At 45.6% G+C, this 15,635-nt stretch overlaps 1 protein-coding gene across 5 annotated transcripts in view; it reads left to right on the top strand.

Moving 5' to 3' along the window:
- Positions 1-15,635, top strand: part of LOC106566062 (sodium-coupled neutral amino acid transporter 3) — a 71,655-nt gene that overhangs the window by 49,148 nt on the left and 6,872 nt on the right. For all 5 annotated transcript variants that reach the window (XM_014133878.3, XM_082959414.1, XM_082959412.1 and 2 more), the window contains 5 exons: positions 4,053-4,135; positions 5,147-5,205; positions 6,646-6,828; positions 7,100-7,179; positions 9,630-9,730. In XM_014133878.3, the coding sequence (XP_013989353.1) occupies positions 4,053-4,135; positions 5,147-5,205; positions 6,646-6,828; positions 7,100-7,179; positions 9,630-9,730 (506 nt within the window). The remainder of the gene's footprint in view (positions 1-4,052; positions 4,136-5,146; positions 5,206-6,645; positions 6,829-7,099; positions 7,180-9,629; positions 9,731-15,635) is intronic.

The following is a 15,635-nucleotide window of genomic DNA, read 5'->3' as shown; positions in this document are numbered from 1 at the left end:
GATAGTAGAGGGCTACATGAAGGAAGAGGATAGTAGAGCCTACATGAAGGAAGAGGATAGTAGAGGCTACATACAAAGGAAGAGGATAGTAGAGGCTACATATGAAGGAAGATGATAGTAGAGGGCTACATGAAGGAAGAGGATAGTAGAGCCTACATGAAGGAAGAGGATAGTAGAGGCTACATACAAAGGAAGAGGATAGTAGAGGCTACATGAAGGAAGAGGATAGTAGAGGCTACATACAAAGGAAGAGGATAGTAGAGGCTACATACAAAGGAAGAAGATAGTAGAGGCTACATATGAAGGAAGAGGATAGTAGAGGCTACATATGAAGGAAGAGGATAGTAGAGGCTACATGAAGGAAGAGGATAGTAGAGGCTACATATGAAGGAAGAGGATAGTAGAGGGCTACATATGAAGGAAGAGGATAGTAGAGCCTACATGAAGGAAGAGGATAGTAGAGGCTACATACAAAGGAAGAGGATAGTAGAGGCTACATGAAGGAAGAGGATAGTAGAGGATACATATGAAGGAAGAGGATAGTAGAGGCTACATATGAAGGAAGAGGATAGTAGAGGCTACATGAAGGAAGAGGATAGTAGAGGCTACATGAAGGAAGAGGATAGTAGAGGCTACATGAAGGAAGAGGATAGTAGAGGCTACATGAAGGAAGAGGATAGTAGAGCCTACATGAAGGAAGAGGATAGTAGAGGCTACATACAAAGGAAGAGGATAGTAGAGGCTACATGAAGGAAGAGGATAGTAGAGGCTACATATGAAGGAAGAGGATAGTAGAGGATACATATGAAGGAAGAGGATAGTAGAGGCTACATGAAGGAAGAGGATAGTAGAGGCTACATATGAAGGAAGAGGATAGTAGAGGCTACATATGAAGGAAGAGGATAGTAGAGGCTACATACAAAGGAAGAGGATAGTAGAGGCTACATACAAAGGAAGAGGATAGTAGAGGCTACATATGAAGGAAGAGGATAGTAGAGGCTACATGAAGGAAGAGGATAGTAGAGGCTACATGAAGGAAGAGGATAGTAGAGGCTACATGAAGGAAGAGGATAGTAGAGGCTACATGAAGGAAGAGGATAGTAGAGGCTACATGAAGGAAGAGGATAGTAGAGGCTACATGAAGGAAGAGGATAGTAGAGCCTACATGAAGGAAGAGGATAGTAGAGGCTACATACAAAGGAAGAGGATAGTAGAGGCTACATGAAGGAAGAGGATAGTAGAGGCTACATATGAAGGAAGAGGATAGTAGAGGATACATATGAAGGAAGAGGATAGTAGAGGCTACATGAAGGAAGAGGATAGTAGAGGCTACATATGAAGGAAGAGGATAGTAGAGGCTACATATGAAGGAAGAGGATAGTAGAGGCTACATACAAAGGAAGAGGATAGTAGAGGCTACATGAAGGAAGAGGATAGTAGAGGCTACATGAAGGAAGAGGATAGTAGAGGCTACATATGAAGGAAGAGGATAGTAGAGGCTACATGAAGGAAGAGGATAGTAGAGGGCTACATACAAAGGAAGAGGATAGTAGAGGGATACATATGATGGAAGAGGATAGTAGAGGCTACATATGAAGGAAGAGGATAGTAGAGGCTACATGAAGGAAGAGGATAGTAGAGGGCTACATGAAGGAAGATGATAGTAGAGGCTACATATGAAGGAAGAGGATAGTAGAGGCTACATATGAAGGAAGAGGATAGTAGAGGCTACATGAAGGAAGGGGATAGTAGAGGCTACATACAAAGGAATAGGATAGTAGAGGCTACATATGAAGGAAGAGGATAGTAGAGGCTACATATGAAGGAAGAGGATAGTAGAGGCTACATGAAGGAGAGGATAGTAGAGGCTACATATGAAGAAAGAGGATAGTAGAGGCTACATGAAGGAAGGGGATAGTAGAGGCTACATACAAAGGAAGAGGATAGTATGTACAGTTCAGTATATATGACATCATAGGCAGCTGGATAGAACATAAGGTAAGGTACTCTTCTTCAAAGAGAGACTCTGAGACAGAGCAGGAGATGGACAGGTGGATGAAACGTGGGATTGACGCAGGGTCAAGACCCCCCACCCCCACCCAGGTCCTGACCTCTAATAAAACATGATCATAAGGATTCAAATGACATGAAAGGTCATGGCCTGTGCTTCCTGCTTCCTAGGGGACTCTCTAAAGTCCCTCCAGCCCTCCTCCCCACACAAGAGCAGACGCGCACACATACATGCACACACTCACACAGAGGACAGTGCATTAGCACACTGTAGGCTGTAGGCCAGCCCTGTCTGTTGTATGGTCTGGCTCACAGAGAGTGTTAAGAATAACAGGTTTAGCAGCTTAACCAGAGACCCTCTGATACCCAGGCTTTAGAAGACAATATGCTGTAGTCTAAAGGCAGTGACGGTTCTAGCTTGTATGGCTCCCTGGGCAAACCCCCCCTTCAGCACCATTCTACACTAACTGTCATTTTTATTCAGACATTTGGAACAACGCAAATAAATAATCCTAACATTTAAAACTATATAAATAAACTCAGCAACAACTGCGTTTATTTTCAGCAAACTTAACATGTGTAAATATTTGTATGAACATAACAAGATTCAACAACTGAGACATAAACTGAAGAAGTTCAACTGATCTGACCATGGGGTCACCCTGTGTCCAACATTCTCAGCGCTGAGAATGCAACGTGACACATCTCAATGCCTGTTGACGTGCATATGGAGACCGTTATAGCTACAGTATGCATTATTAGTGGCTATTTAGGAGCCTCAAATCCGTCTGGATCACGTATGTTATGATGTAGCAGACCTCTCAGATGAGGATAGAGCATGTAGAGAGCACCGGCCTTGCCTGTGTTTGGCTGGAGACCGGGAGGGGAGCTGGGCTAAGAATAGGGCCTCCCAGCCCAGACCTGCTCCTCACATGTACTGGAGCTCAGGCCAAGGCCCTGTGGAAGGAAAGTATGTTTGGGTGGAAGGAAAGTATGTGTCGGGTGGGTCCCTATATGCTACCCTTATTGGAACTATCAACGCCCATGTAAATCAATAGCCTTATATAAGAGAGTGCTTCTACTGTAAACCCAGGTGTTCTACTGTAAACCTAGACTGTTTCTATGGCTCTCACAGAATAGACCAGAGCAGAACTATTAGACAGACTATATTCTGACTCAGCGGCAGTGACTTAATCAATCAATCAGAACATTTAGTGTGGTGTTATGCAATTTCCTCTCTCTCTCTCTCTCTCTCTCTCTCTCTCTCTCTCTTTCTCTCTCATGTACACAACACACATGCACGTTCTTTGGCAGGGGTGATGTCAACGAGGTGGGCCGAGTTGTTTGGTCCAGACACATCCTCAAAAGTTGCCAATTGACAAACGGACAGCTGAACTCCAGTGGAGGATCATACATGGGGCGATAGACACCAATAGAAATGTGGTGCACCTAGAGCCAAGCATTTAGGAAGGTTGTCTGTTTTGTTCTGAGTCGTTAGCTCATTTCTTCATAAAGTGTCCAACAACTGGTAGGGATGTTTACCCTGCTAACCAGCTGTTTTTCAGCCGTGGGGGAGGTTTTCTTCCTAAGACCAAAGTACAGTTTCAGGCACAGGGGCTTGGTAATCCTGCTACATTTTTTGTCAGAAGTAGCCAAGATAGCCATCTAGAAGACCAGAAAGAACTGTACGGACAGGCTTTTCATCCATACATAGGGCCTTCAGAGGGGGTTGTGTTCTGTTGACAATGAGGGGGATCTTGTCCTTATAAACCCTCTCAATGTCTGTTTTTTCTTACATGAGCACGGTGGTGCATGATTACTGAGGGTTGAATGTTCATGTGCTGACTCAATAAAGGGGATTTTAAAATTCTCTCTCTCTGCCTCCCTCACTCTCTCGCTCTCTCTCTCTGCCCCTCTCTCTCTGTCTCTCGCTGCCCCTCTCTCCCTCTCTCTCTCTCTGCCCCTCTCTCTCTCTGCCTCTCTCTCTATTTCGCTCTCGCTCTATATATATATTTATATATACATAAATATATCGCTCTTAGTTTGTGGTACCTGAATGGGAACTACCTGGTGATCATGGTTTCCATTAGCGTCATCCTTCCTTTGGCCCTGATGAAGCAGCTGGGTGAGTTGCACCTCTTCTTCTCCCTTCTAACCTCTTTGTTTTCCCACAAAATAACAGCAAGCTCGTATGTGACACTAACCACATAATAAACCTGGGTTGTCCACAACACACAACTGAATACTGTGTTAGCTAACTAAGCTAAAGGCCAGCCGTTAGGCTCTGGGAGCTAACATGAATCTTCGGGTCTCAGGCAAGGCTAGTCATCAAGAGAGTGTAGTTCACTGAACCACCTCCACTACATAAGGACACATGCACAGCTGTCCTGCTGGGCCAGGTCTTATGAAAGCCTCAGCCAGCTTTACATTAGGTTATAACAGGTACATGTGGTTAGATGTGAGAGCTACACTCTTACTGAAGCAAGGTGGAGGTGAAGGGGTGAGGTGGAGGAATACCGCAGGGTGTAATTAATAGGGCTTCCTTTGCCGTGTGGAGGTCCTGACAGCATTGACAACTCTCCTGGGTCACACAGCAGCCAATCAGACCCTCACACCGCTCCCGCTCTCCTGGCCCGGTATTGGTTCTGCTGACCAAGTCAATGACCAAGTCAACACTAACACAGATGAGATGCTGCATTGTGGTGCGGTTACACACACGCACGCACGCACACACACACACACACACACACACGCACGCACACACACACACAAACACACACACACACACACACACACACACACACACACACACACACACACACACACACACACACACACACACACACACACACACACACACACACACACACACACACACACAGTGCAACACAATGTGTGTGTTGCACTGGCAATCATGATTGGTCCACACCCCTGCAGCTGAGCACACTGATTACATTTTAAGAAATGAAGAGCAGCAATCACCTCCTGTCACTGGTACTCATTTCCATGTTAAAGGTATGTAATTGGATGTGGTCTTTCCACCATTAGTAGCCTACATCTAGTGTGACCACCAAACTTAAATAGCTCACAATTCTATTACATTATTTCTAATATGTCATTGTTTTGTGCTCTACAGGCTACCTGGGCTATACCAGTGGTTTCTCCCTTAGCTGCATGGTCTTCTTCCTCAGTGCGGTACGTTTGTTTCTTCACTCTCCTCTCCCTCCTCTCCTTCCTCTCCCCCTTCTCTCATTCCTCTCCCTCTCCCTCCTCTCCCCCTCCTCCCTCCCTCCTCTCTCCTCCCTTTGCTTCCTCGCCTCCTCCCTCCCTCCTTCCTCTCATTCCTCTCCCTCCTCTCCCTTCCTCTCAGACTGACTCATCTAATCATAAGAAATAGCTTTTCTGAGCTCCATAATATTACCTCTCCTTCCCTCCTTCTTCCTCCTTCATCCCTCCTTCATCTCTCATACTCATGTCTATTCCCTTTGTGTGTATGACACTGATCTCAGACATGTTGCTGTGTTGCTTGATGTGTATCCTACCTCTCTCCTCCTCCTATTCCAACTCTCTCTATCTCTTCTCCCCCTCCTCTTCCTCCTCCTCTCTCCCTCTATCCCTTCTTCTCCTCCTCCTCCTCTCTCTCTCCCTCTATCCATCCTCCTCCTCCTCTCTCACACTATCCATCCTCCTCCTCTCTCTCTCCCCATCTCTCCTCTCCTTCCTCTTCTTCTCGCTCTCCTTCTATCTCTCTTCTCCCTCTCTCCCTCCCCCTTCTCCTTTCTCTCTCCCTATATCTCTTCTTCTCCTCCTCTTCTCTCTCTCTCCCTCTATCCATCCTCCTCTCTCTCTCCCTCTATCTCTTCTTCTCCTCCTCTTCTCTCTCTCTCCCTCTATCCCATCCTCCTCCTCTCTCTCTCCCATATCTCTCCTCTCCCTCCTCCTCTCTCTCCCTCTATCCCTTCTCTCCCTTTTCCCTCCTCCTCCCATTCTCCTCTCTCTCCCTCTATCCCTCCTTCTCCTCCCCTCCTCCTCCTTCTCTATCCCTCCTTCTCCCTCTCTATCTCTCCTCCACCTTCTCCTCCTCCTCCTCTCTCTCTCCCTCCTCCCCCTTCTCCTTCTCCTCCTCTCAATTTAAATTCAATTTCAGGGGCTTTATTGGCATGGGAAACACAAGTTTACATTGCCAAAGCAAGTGAAATAGATGATAAACAAAAGTGAAATAAACAATAAAAAGATGAACAGTAAACATTACACTCACAAAAGAATAAAGGCATTTCAAATGTCATATTATGTGCAAATAATTACTGGTTCTTCACTGGTTGCCCTTTTCTTGTGGCAACAGGTCACACATCTTGCTGCTGCGATGGCACACTGTGGTATTTCACCCAATAGATATGGGAGTTTATCAAATGTGGGTTTGTTTTCAAATTCTTTGTGGGTCTGTGTAATCTGAGGGAAATATGTGTCTCTAATATGGTCATACATTTGGCAGGGGGTTAGGAAGTGCAGCTCAGTTTCCACCTCATTTTATGGGCAGTGTGCACATAGCCTGTCTTCTCTTGAGAGCCAGGTCTGCCTACGGCGGCTTTTCTCAATAGCAAGGCTATGCTCACTGAGTCTATACTTCCTCTGTAGGTGATCTATAAGAAGTTCCAGATCCCCTGTCCGTTTGAGGAGTTCTCTGCAGCCAATCACACGGTCCCTCACCTGGACATCCACCTGAACGTCACTGATAACCACGCTCTCCATGATAACGGTCTGGTGCACGAGGTGGATGACTCCCACTGTGGTGCAAAAATGTTCACCATGAACTCTCAGGTACAGTAAACCAGACCACAGGGCCAATGTTTCACCAGCCCTGGGCTAGGGTTAGGGTTGTTTCCCAAATGGCACCCTATTCCCTTTTTAATGCACTACTTTTGACCATAGTCAAAAGTGGTGCAATAAATATGGTCTAAAACTCCATAAACTTCGTTCACTTTGCTCACCTATGTACTGCAAAGGTGCAGGCCATGCAAGTCTTGTAAATGAGTAGTCCCTCTGAGGCTGGTCTATGGTAACATTAGGTGTTTGTGTGTTTCCTTCACAGACAGCATACACCATCCCCATCCTGGCCTTTGCCTTTGTGTGCCATCCTGAGGTTCTGCCTATCTACACTGAGCTCCGAAAGTGAGTATGCCTACCTTACCCAAACTTGTTCCGTCTGTCTCCACATGGTGCCTCCCTAGTGTCACCACTAAACCTCTGTTCATAGGTTCCTACATGCATATAGTATACAGTGCATTCGGAACGAATTCAGACCTCTTGATTTTTTCCACATTTTGTTACGTTACAGCCTTATTCTAAAATGGATGAAATAGTTTTTTGTACTCATCAATCTACACACAATATTCCATAATGACAAAGTGAAAACAGGTTTTTAGACATTTTTGCAAATGAATAAAAAATAAAAAACAGAAATACCTTAATTACATAAGTATTCAGACCCTATGCTATGATAAATTGAGCTCAGGTGCATCCTGTTTCCATTGAACTTGATTGGAGTCCACCTGTGGTGAATTCAATTGATTCGACATGATTTGGAAAGGCACACACCTGTCTATATAAGGTCCCACAGCATGTCAGAGCAAAAACCAAGCCATGAGGTCGAAGGGATTGTCCGTAGAGCTCGAGACAGGATTGTGTCGAGGCACAGATCTGGGGAAGGGTACCAACAAACGTCTGCAGCATTGAAGGTCCCCAAGAATACAGTGGCCTTCATCATTCTTAAATGGAAGAAGTTTGGAACCACCAAGACTCTTCCTAGAGCTGGCCGCCTGGCCAAACTGAGCAATCGGGGGAGAAGGGCTATTGTCAGGGAGGTGACCAAGAACCCGATGGTCACTCTGACAGAGCTCCAGAGTTCCTCTGTGGAGATGGGAGAACCTTCCAGAAGGACAACCATCTCTGCAGCACTCCACCAATCAGGCCTTTATGTTAGAGTAGCCAGACAGAAGCTGCTCCTCAGTAAAAGGCACATGACAGCCCGCAAGGAGTTTGCCAAAAGACACCTAAAGAACTCTCAGACCATGAGAAACAAGATTCTCTGGTCTGATGAAACCAAGATTGAACTCTTTGGCCTGAATGCCAAGCGTCACATCTGGAGGAAACTTGGCACCATTCCTACTGTGAGGCATGGTGGTGGCAGCATCATGCTGTGGGGATGGTTTCAGCAACAGGGACTGGTACACTAGCCAGGATCGCGGGAAAGGTGAATGGAGCAAAGTACAGAGAGTTCCTTGATGAAAACCTGCCTCAGAGCGCTCAGGACCTCAGACAGCCCGAGACTGCCGCTCAGTAGCCAGAGACTGCAGCGCAGAGAGCAGAAGAAATATCAGCCCATGAAGAGAAGCATGAGATTGAACTTCACTCAACTTTCTAGTTTTCCCTGTTAGTTAACACTAACAACGTTTTCCTTTACTGTGGCAACTGTGATTGAATCAAGTCAATATTAGCCACTTTCAATGCAGCATACCGAAACGAAACGAACTATGCAAGAGAGTTTGTTGTAGGCAGAATCATCGGAGTAGGATTCTATTGCATTGACACCCACTACTCAACCCCTACTCTACACAGACCGGTGCAGCATAACCAATCAGCACTGCAGTAGACCTATATGTAAACAGACCATTGCCATATATGGATCTGTGCTATTCTCTTTGAACTGGATTGTGTTTACAGCATGAGCGGTCGTGAGTAGATACTGCTTGTTTTGACATCATAGCGAGAGCTGCATGTAGCCACGTGTGCACATTTGTTCATATCCTTTGCTAGTTAGTGAGTTATTAGCCCAGTTATAGATAATTTGTAGTCAGCAATGTGGGAGTGATTGCTTTCTACAAAGCACAAAACATGTTCATGTTTAGACATCTTAGGAAAAGGGAATCGGGTAAAGCTTTTTTATTGTCTTAAAGGGGCAGTGTTGTGTTTTGAGACAGGTTTGAATAAGCTAAGTAGCCAATAGGCAGAGGGTAGAATAATTTGTCTGATTCTCTGTAATAATGTGGGAATAATAATGCATTTTATTTTGTAAAGTGGTTTCTTGCGTCAAACAACACAACAACATTTTCTGTCACCTCCTTGTCTGAAGGACAAGTGGATAAACAGATTCATGTCAAGCCCTGCATGTTTTTTTTCAAAAGTCTCATGGAATGTAGGCCTACATTGAACACCACACATTGGCTGCTATCGTAGGCTGAATGATAGAACAGCCATTTCCCTGTTAAAATGTCATGGGATGTATTTTCTCCATAGTTTTTTTAGGGTAGGCCACTCTGGAAGGGCTACATTATGATCAAATAGCCACAGTAGCCTACTTGGCCACTGTTAAAACTGTAATTTTAAGCAGGTACACCCTCAGTGTTCACAGTAAACGCACGCTGGAAGTTTGCGCTCAGCAGACCTGAAATTTGCTCAGTGACGGAACAAAATTTGAGAGAACATTGCTTTTACCCTAACCCACTGAGCCATTGGATTGGAACCACAAGATTATCCTGTCAATGTTGTCTGTTAACCAGTGTGTGTGTGTGTGTGTGTGTGTGTGTGTGTGTGTGTGTGTGTGTGGTGTGTGTGTTATCCAGCCCTTCTCAGAGGAGGATGCAGCATGTCTCCAACCTCTCCATCCTGGTGATGTACACCATGTACTTCCTGGCTGCTCTCTTCGGCTACCTGACCTTTTACGGTGAGCACCTCCTCTTCACCACTTAAACTCCTGCCCTTTCCTCAGGCTGAAATATACCGTAGTCATGATTATGTGTGCCGTAGTCTCAGAAGCCCAGGCTTATCACGTTAAGTTGGAAAGCCTGGGAGGTTCTCCTCAGAAAGTAGTCTCACGTATCTGGTGTTAAGAAGAGTCCAGATGGAAACTAGTTACACTTGCCACTTCTCCAACCAATCAAGTATTTTGCATAGGTTCTAAAGAGACATTGTATTTCTAAATAATTTTCTGACTTGCAAAAAGCTAACATAAGATACAAAACAAATGCCTCATAGTCCATGAGACTATATTTGCAGTAATGTACAGTTGAAACATAAACATCGTATCCATATTGGACACTCCTCCTGTTCCCTCCTGAACATGTGCAATGTTATTGAACAGTTGTAATGTCAAACATCATTATAATAATGTTATTGTAATAAATTATTATTACCGAAACACTTGTTTGCAGTAAGTGCGTTTTCTCAGTCTTTTGGAAATAAGAGCATAACTCCCCCTTGTGGTCATTATTGAATACTACACACTGTAATTGTATTTTAATTTATTTATTTCACCTTTATTTAACCAGGTAGGCCAGTTGAGAACAAGTTCTCATTTGCAACTGCGACCTGGCCAAGATAAAGCATAGCAATTCAACACATACAACAACACAGAGTTACACATGGAATAAACAAAACATACAGTCAATATTACAGTAGAACAAAAGAAAACAGAAAGTCTATATACAGTGAGTGCAAATGAGGTAAATTAAGGCAATAAATAGGCCATGGTGGCGAAGTAATTACAATATAGCAATTAAACACTGGAATGGTAGATGTGCAGAAGATGAATGTGCAAGTAGAGATACTGGGGTGCAAAGGAGCAAGATAAATAAATAAATACAGTATGGGGATGAGGTAGGTAGATAGATGGGCTGTTTACAGATGGGCTATGTGCAGGTGCAGTGATCTGTGAGCTGCTCTGACAGCTGGTGTTTAAAGCTAGTGAGGGAGATATGAGTCTCCAGCTTCAGAGATTTTTGCAGTTCGTTCCAATCATTGGCAGCAGAGAACTGGAAGGAAAGACGACCAAAGGAGGAATTGGCTTTGAGGGTGACCAGTGAGATTTACCTGCTGGAGTGCGTGCTACGAGTGGGTGCTGCTATGGTGACCAGTGAGCTGAGATAAGGCGGGGCTTTACCTAGCAGAGACTTGTAGATAACCTGTAGCCAGTGGGTTTGGCGACGAGTATGAAGCGAGGGCCAACCAACGAAGTCGAGGATCGGTAGGATGGTCAGTTACACAAGGGTATGTTTGGCAGCATGAGTGAAGGATGCTTTGTTGCGATATAGGAAGCCGATTCTAGATTTCATTTTGGATTGGAGATGCTTAATGTGAGTCTGGAAGGAGAGTTTACAGTCTAACCAGACACCCAGGTATTTATAGTTGTCCACGTATTCTAAGTCAGAGCCGTCCAGAGTAGTGATGCTGGGCGGGCGAGCAGGTGCGGGCAGTGATCGATTGAATAGCATGCATTTAGTTTTACTTGCGTTTAAGAGCAGTTGGAGGCCACGGAAGGAGAGTTGTATGGCATTGAAGTTTGTCTGGAGGTTAGTTAACACAGTGTCCAAAGAGGGGCCAGAAGTATACAGAATGGTGTCGTCTGCGTAGAGGTGGATCAGAGAATCACCAGCAGCAAGAGCAACATCATTGATGTATACAGAGAAGACTCGGCCCGAGAATTGAACCCTGTGGCACCTCCATAGAGACTGCCAGAGGTCCGGATAACAGGCCCTCCGATTTGACACACTGAACTCTATCAGAGAAGTAGTTGGTAAACCAGGCGAGGCAATCATTTGAGAAACCAAGGCTGTCGAGTCTGCCAATAAGTATGGGGTGATTGACAGAGTCGAAAGCCTTGGCCAGGTCGATGAATACGGCTGCACAGTAATGTGTATTATCGATGGCGTTTATGATGTCGCTTAGGACTTTGAGCGTGGCTGAGGTGCACCCATGACCAGCTCTGAAACCAGATTACATAGCGGAGAAGGTAAGGTGGGATTCGAAATGGTCGGTAATCTGTTTGTTAACTTGGCTTTCGAAGACCTTAGAAAGACAGGGTAGGATACATATAGGTCTGTAGCAGTTTGGGTCTAGAGTGTCTCCCCCTTTGAAGAGGGGGATGACCGCGGCAGCTTTTCAATCTTTGGGAATCTCAGACGATACTAAAGAGAGGTTGAACAGGCTAGTAATAGGGGTTGCAACAATTTCTGCAGATCATTTTAGAAAGAGAGGGTCCAGATTGTCTAGCCCGGCTGATTTGTATGGGTCCAGATTTTGCAGCTCTTTCAGAACATCAGCTATCTGGATTTGGGTGAAGGAGAAAGGGTGGGGGCTTTAGTGGGTTGCTGTGGAGGGTGCCGGGCAGTCGACCGGGGTAGGGGTAGCCAGGTGGAAAGCATGGCCAGCCGTAGAGAAATGCTTATTGAAATTCTCAATTATAGTGGATTTATCGGTGGTAACAGCATTTTCTAGCCTCAGAGCAGTGGGCAGCTGGGAGGAGGTGCTCTTATTCTCCATGGACTTTACAGTGTCCCAAAACTTTTTGGGGTTATTACTACAGTATTCAAATTTCTGTTTGAAAAAGCTAGACTTAGCTTTTCTAACTGCCTGTGTATATTTGTTCCTAACTTCCCTGAAAAGTTGCATATTACTGGGGATATTCGATGCTAATGCAGAACGCCAAAGGATGTTTTTGTGCTGGTCAAGGGCAGACAGGTGTGGAGTGAACCAAGGACTATATCTATTCCTAGTTCTACATTTTTTGAGTGGGGCATGCTGATTTAAGATGGTGAGGACGGCACTTTTAAAGAATAGCCAGGCATCATCTACTGACGGGATGAGGTCAATGTCATTCCAGGATGCCCCGGCCAGGTCGATTAGAAAGGCCTGCTTGCAGAAGTGTTTTAGGGAGCGTTTGACAGTGATGAGGGGTGGTCGTTTGGTCGCAGACCCATTACGGATGCAGGCAATGGGGCAGTGATCGCTGAGATCTTGATTGAAAACAGCAAAGGTGTATTTGGAGGGCGAGTTAGTTAGGATGACATCTATGAGGGTGCCCGTGTTTACGGATTTGGGGTTGTACCTGGTAGGTTCATTGAAAATTTGTGTGAGATTGAGGGCATCAAGCTTAGATTGTAGGATGGCCGGGGTGTTAAGCATGTCCCAGTTTAGGTCACCTAGTAGCATGAGCTCAGAAGATAGATGGGGGCAATCAATTCACATATGGTATCGAGGGCACAGCTGGGGGCAGAGGGAGGTCTATAGCAAGCGGCAACAGTGAGAGACTTGTTTCTGGAAAGGTGAATTTTTAAAAGTAGAAGCTCGAATTGTTTGGGTACAGACTTGGATAGTAATACAGAACTCTGCAGGCTATCTTTGCAGTAGATAGCAACACCGCCCCCTTTGGCAGTTCTATCTTGGCGGAAAATGTTATAGTTAGCGATGGAGATTTCATGGTTTTTGGTGGTTTTCCTAAGCCAGGATTCAGACACGGCTAAGTAAAACAAACTTAGGGAGTAGGCTTCTAATGTTAAAATGCAGAAGTCAACAAATGAGAGCACCTGGGGAGTGGGAGTGGAGCTAGGCACTGCAGGACCTGGATTAACCTCCACATCACCAGAGGAACAGAGGAGAAGTAGGATAAGGGTACGGCTAAAGGCTATACGAACTGGCCGTCTAGCACGTTCGGAACAGAGAGTAAAAGGAGCAGGTTTCTGGGCACGATAGCATAGATTCAAGGCATAGTGTACAGACAAAGGTAAGGTAGGATGTGAGTACATTGGAGGTAAACCTAGGCATTGAGTAATGATGAGAGAGATATAGTCTCTAGAGACGTTTAAACCAGGTGATGTCATCGCATAGGTAGGAGGTGGAACAACATGGTTGGTTAAGGCATATTGAGCAGGGCTAGAGGCTCTACAGTGAAATATGACAGTAATCACTATCCAGGACAGTAATGGACGAGGCATATTGATATTAGAGAGAGGCATGCGTAGCCAAGTGAACATATGGGTCCAGTGAGTGGTTGGGCTGACTGGGGACACGGCGATTCAGACAGTTAGCAGGCCGATGCTAACAAGCTAACAGTTAGTAGGCCGGGGCTAAACAAGCTAGCAGTTAGCAGACCGGGGCTGGCAAGCTAGCAGCTAGCAGACCGGGTTAGCAAGCAAGCAGTTGGCAGACCGGGGCTAGCAGTTAGCAGACCGGGGCAGGCAAGCTAGCAGTTAGCAGACCGGGACAAGCAAGCTAGCCTTTGGGGGACGTCGCAATGGGGGTAAGTCTGTTTTTGCCTCTTTGTGCGGTGACGTCGATAGACCAGTTGTGGAATTAGTAGGGTTCCAAGTAGCTCTAGATAGCTAGCAGGCCGGTTAGCAGAATGGGCCTTCAGCGGACGTCGCACCTGAGGGCCCTGTTGGAATCCTTGGGCAGATTATGTCGGTATTCCAGTCGTAGAGGATCGGCGGGGTTCCGTGTCCCGTAACGGCAGTAGAAGGGGTCCGGATATTGTAGCCCAGGAGTGGGCTTCGGTGGTAGCACAGGAGCCCTGGCCGGGCTAGCTTCAGGCTAATTGGTGCTTGCTCCGGGATGGAAACGCTAGCCAGGAGTAGTCACCCGGGATTGGGGTTAGCTAGTTGCGAAGATCCAGATGAAAATGTTCAGAGTTTGCGGTAGGAATCCAGGGATATGGGGGGAAAATTTGTTTTTAATAATAATAGGTCCGTTATGCTCTGGTTTGAGTCACGTTGTTCGAACTGGCGAGAGCTTTCCGAGCTAAAGGTTAGCTGATAACCACTAGCAATGGTTTGCTGACTGATAGCTGGTAGGTAGTTAGCTGGCTAGCCTCAGTTGAGGGATTCCAGATCTGAAGTAAATAGAAATATTTTAGAAAAAAACAGATCCACACCACATTGGGTGAGGCGGGTTGCAGGAGAGTATTTAGAAGTTGAGGTTTAGGAAAATAGTTTAAAAAGATATGCGAAGAAAAAGATGTAAAAAGATATATACAAGGGACACGACAGGACAAAGACAAAGACGCCTGACTGCTACGCCATCTTGGATTCAGGGTGCCCAAATTATTATAGCTTGAGACACATGTTGTTTTTGTCTTTCAATGAGGAACAGCAGACCTCAATGTCTGAGTCAACATAAGTAAGGCTAAGTTTGGAGGTTCAGTGTACAATACTGTGATTCTTGATGTTACCCCTGTTACCCCTGATGTTATCCCTAATGTTACCCCTGACGTTACCCCTTGATGTTACCCCTAATGTTACCCCTGATGTTACCCTGATGTTCCCTCTGATCTTACCCTGATGTTACCCTCTGATGTTACCCTGATGTTACCCCCTGATGTTATCCCCTGATGTTACCCCCTGATCTTAACCTGATGTTACCCCCTGATGTTACCCCTGATGTTACCCCCTGATGTTACCCCTAATGTTGCCCTCACGTTATCCCTAATGTTACCCCTGATGTTACCCCTTGATGTTACCCCTAATGTTACCTCTGATGTTACCCATAATCTTACCCTGATTTTACCCTGATGTTACCCCTAATGTTACCCTAATGTTATCCTAATGTTACCCCTGATGTTACCCCCTGATGTTACCCCTGATGTTACTTTACCCCCTGATGTTACCCTGATGTTACCCCCTGATGTTACCCTGATCGTACCCCCGATGTTACCCCCTGATGTTACTCCCTGATGTCACCTTGATGTTACCCGCTGATGTTACCCTGATATTACCCCCTGATGTTACCCTCTGATGTTACCCCCTGATGTTACCCTCTGATGTTACCCTGATGTTACCCTGATGTTACCCCTGATGTTA

Source organism: Salmo salar, chromosome 12 (assembly GCF_965601325.2).
Source record: "Salmo salar chromosome 12, fSalSal1, whole genome shotgun sequence".
NCBI classification, from domain to species: Eukaryota; Metazoa; Chordata; class Actinopteri; order Salmoniformes; family Salmonidae; genus Salmo; species Salmo salar.
The sequence above is the reverse complement of the archived record's forward strand: the minus strand, read 5'-3'. Positions and strand labels throughout refer to the sequence as shown.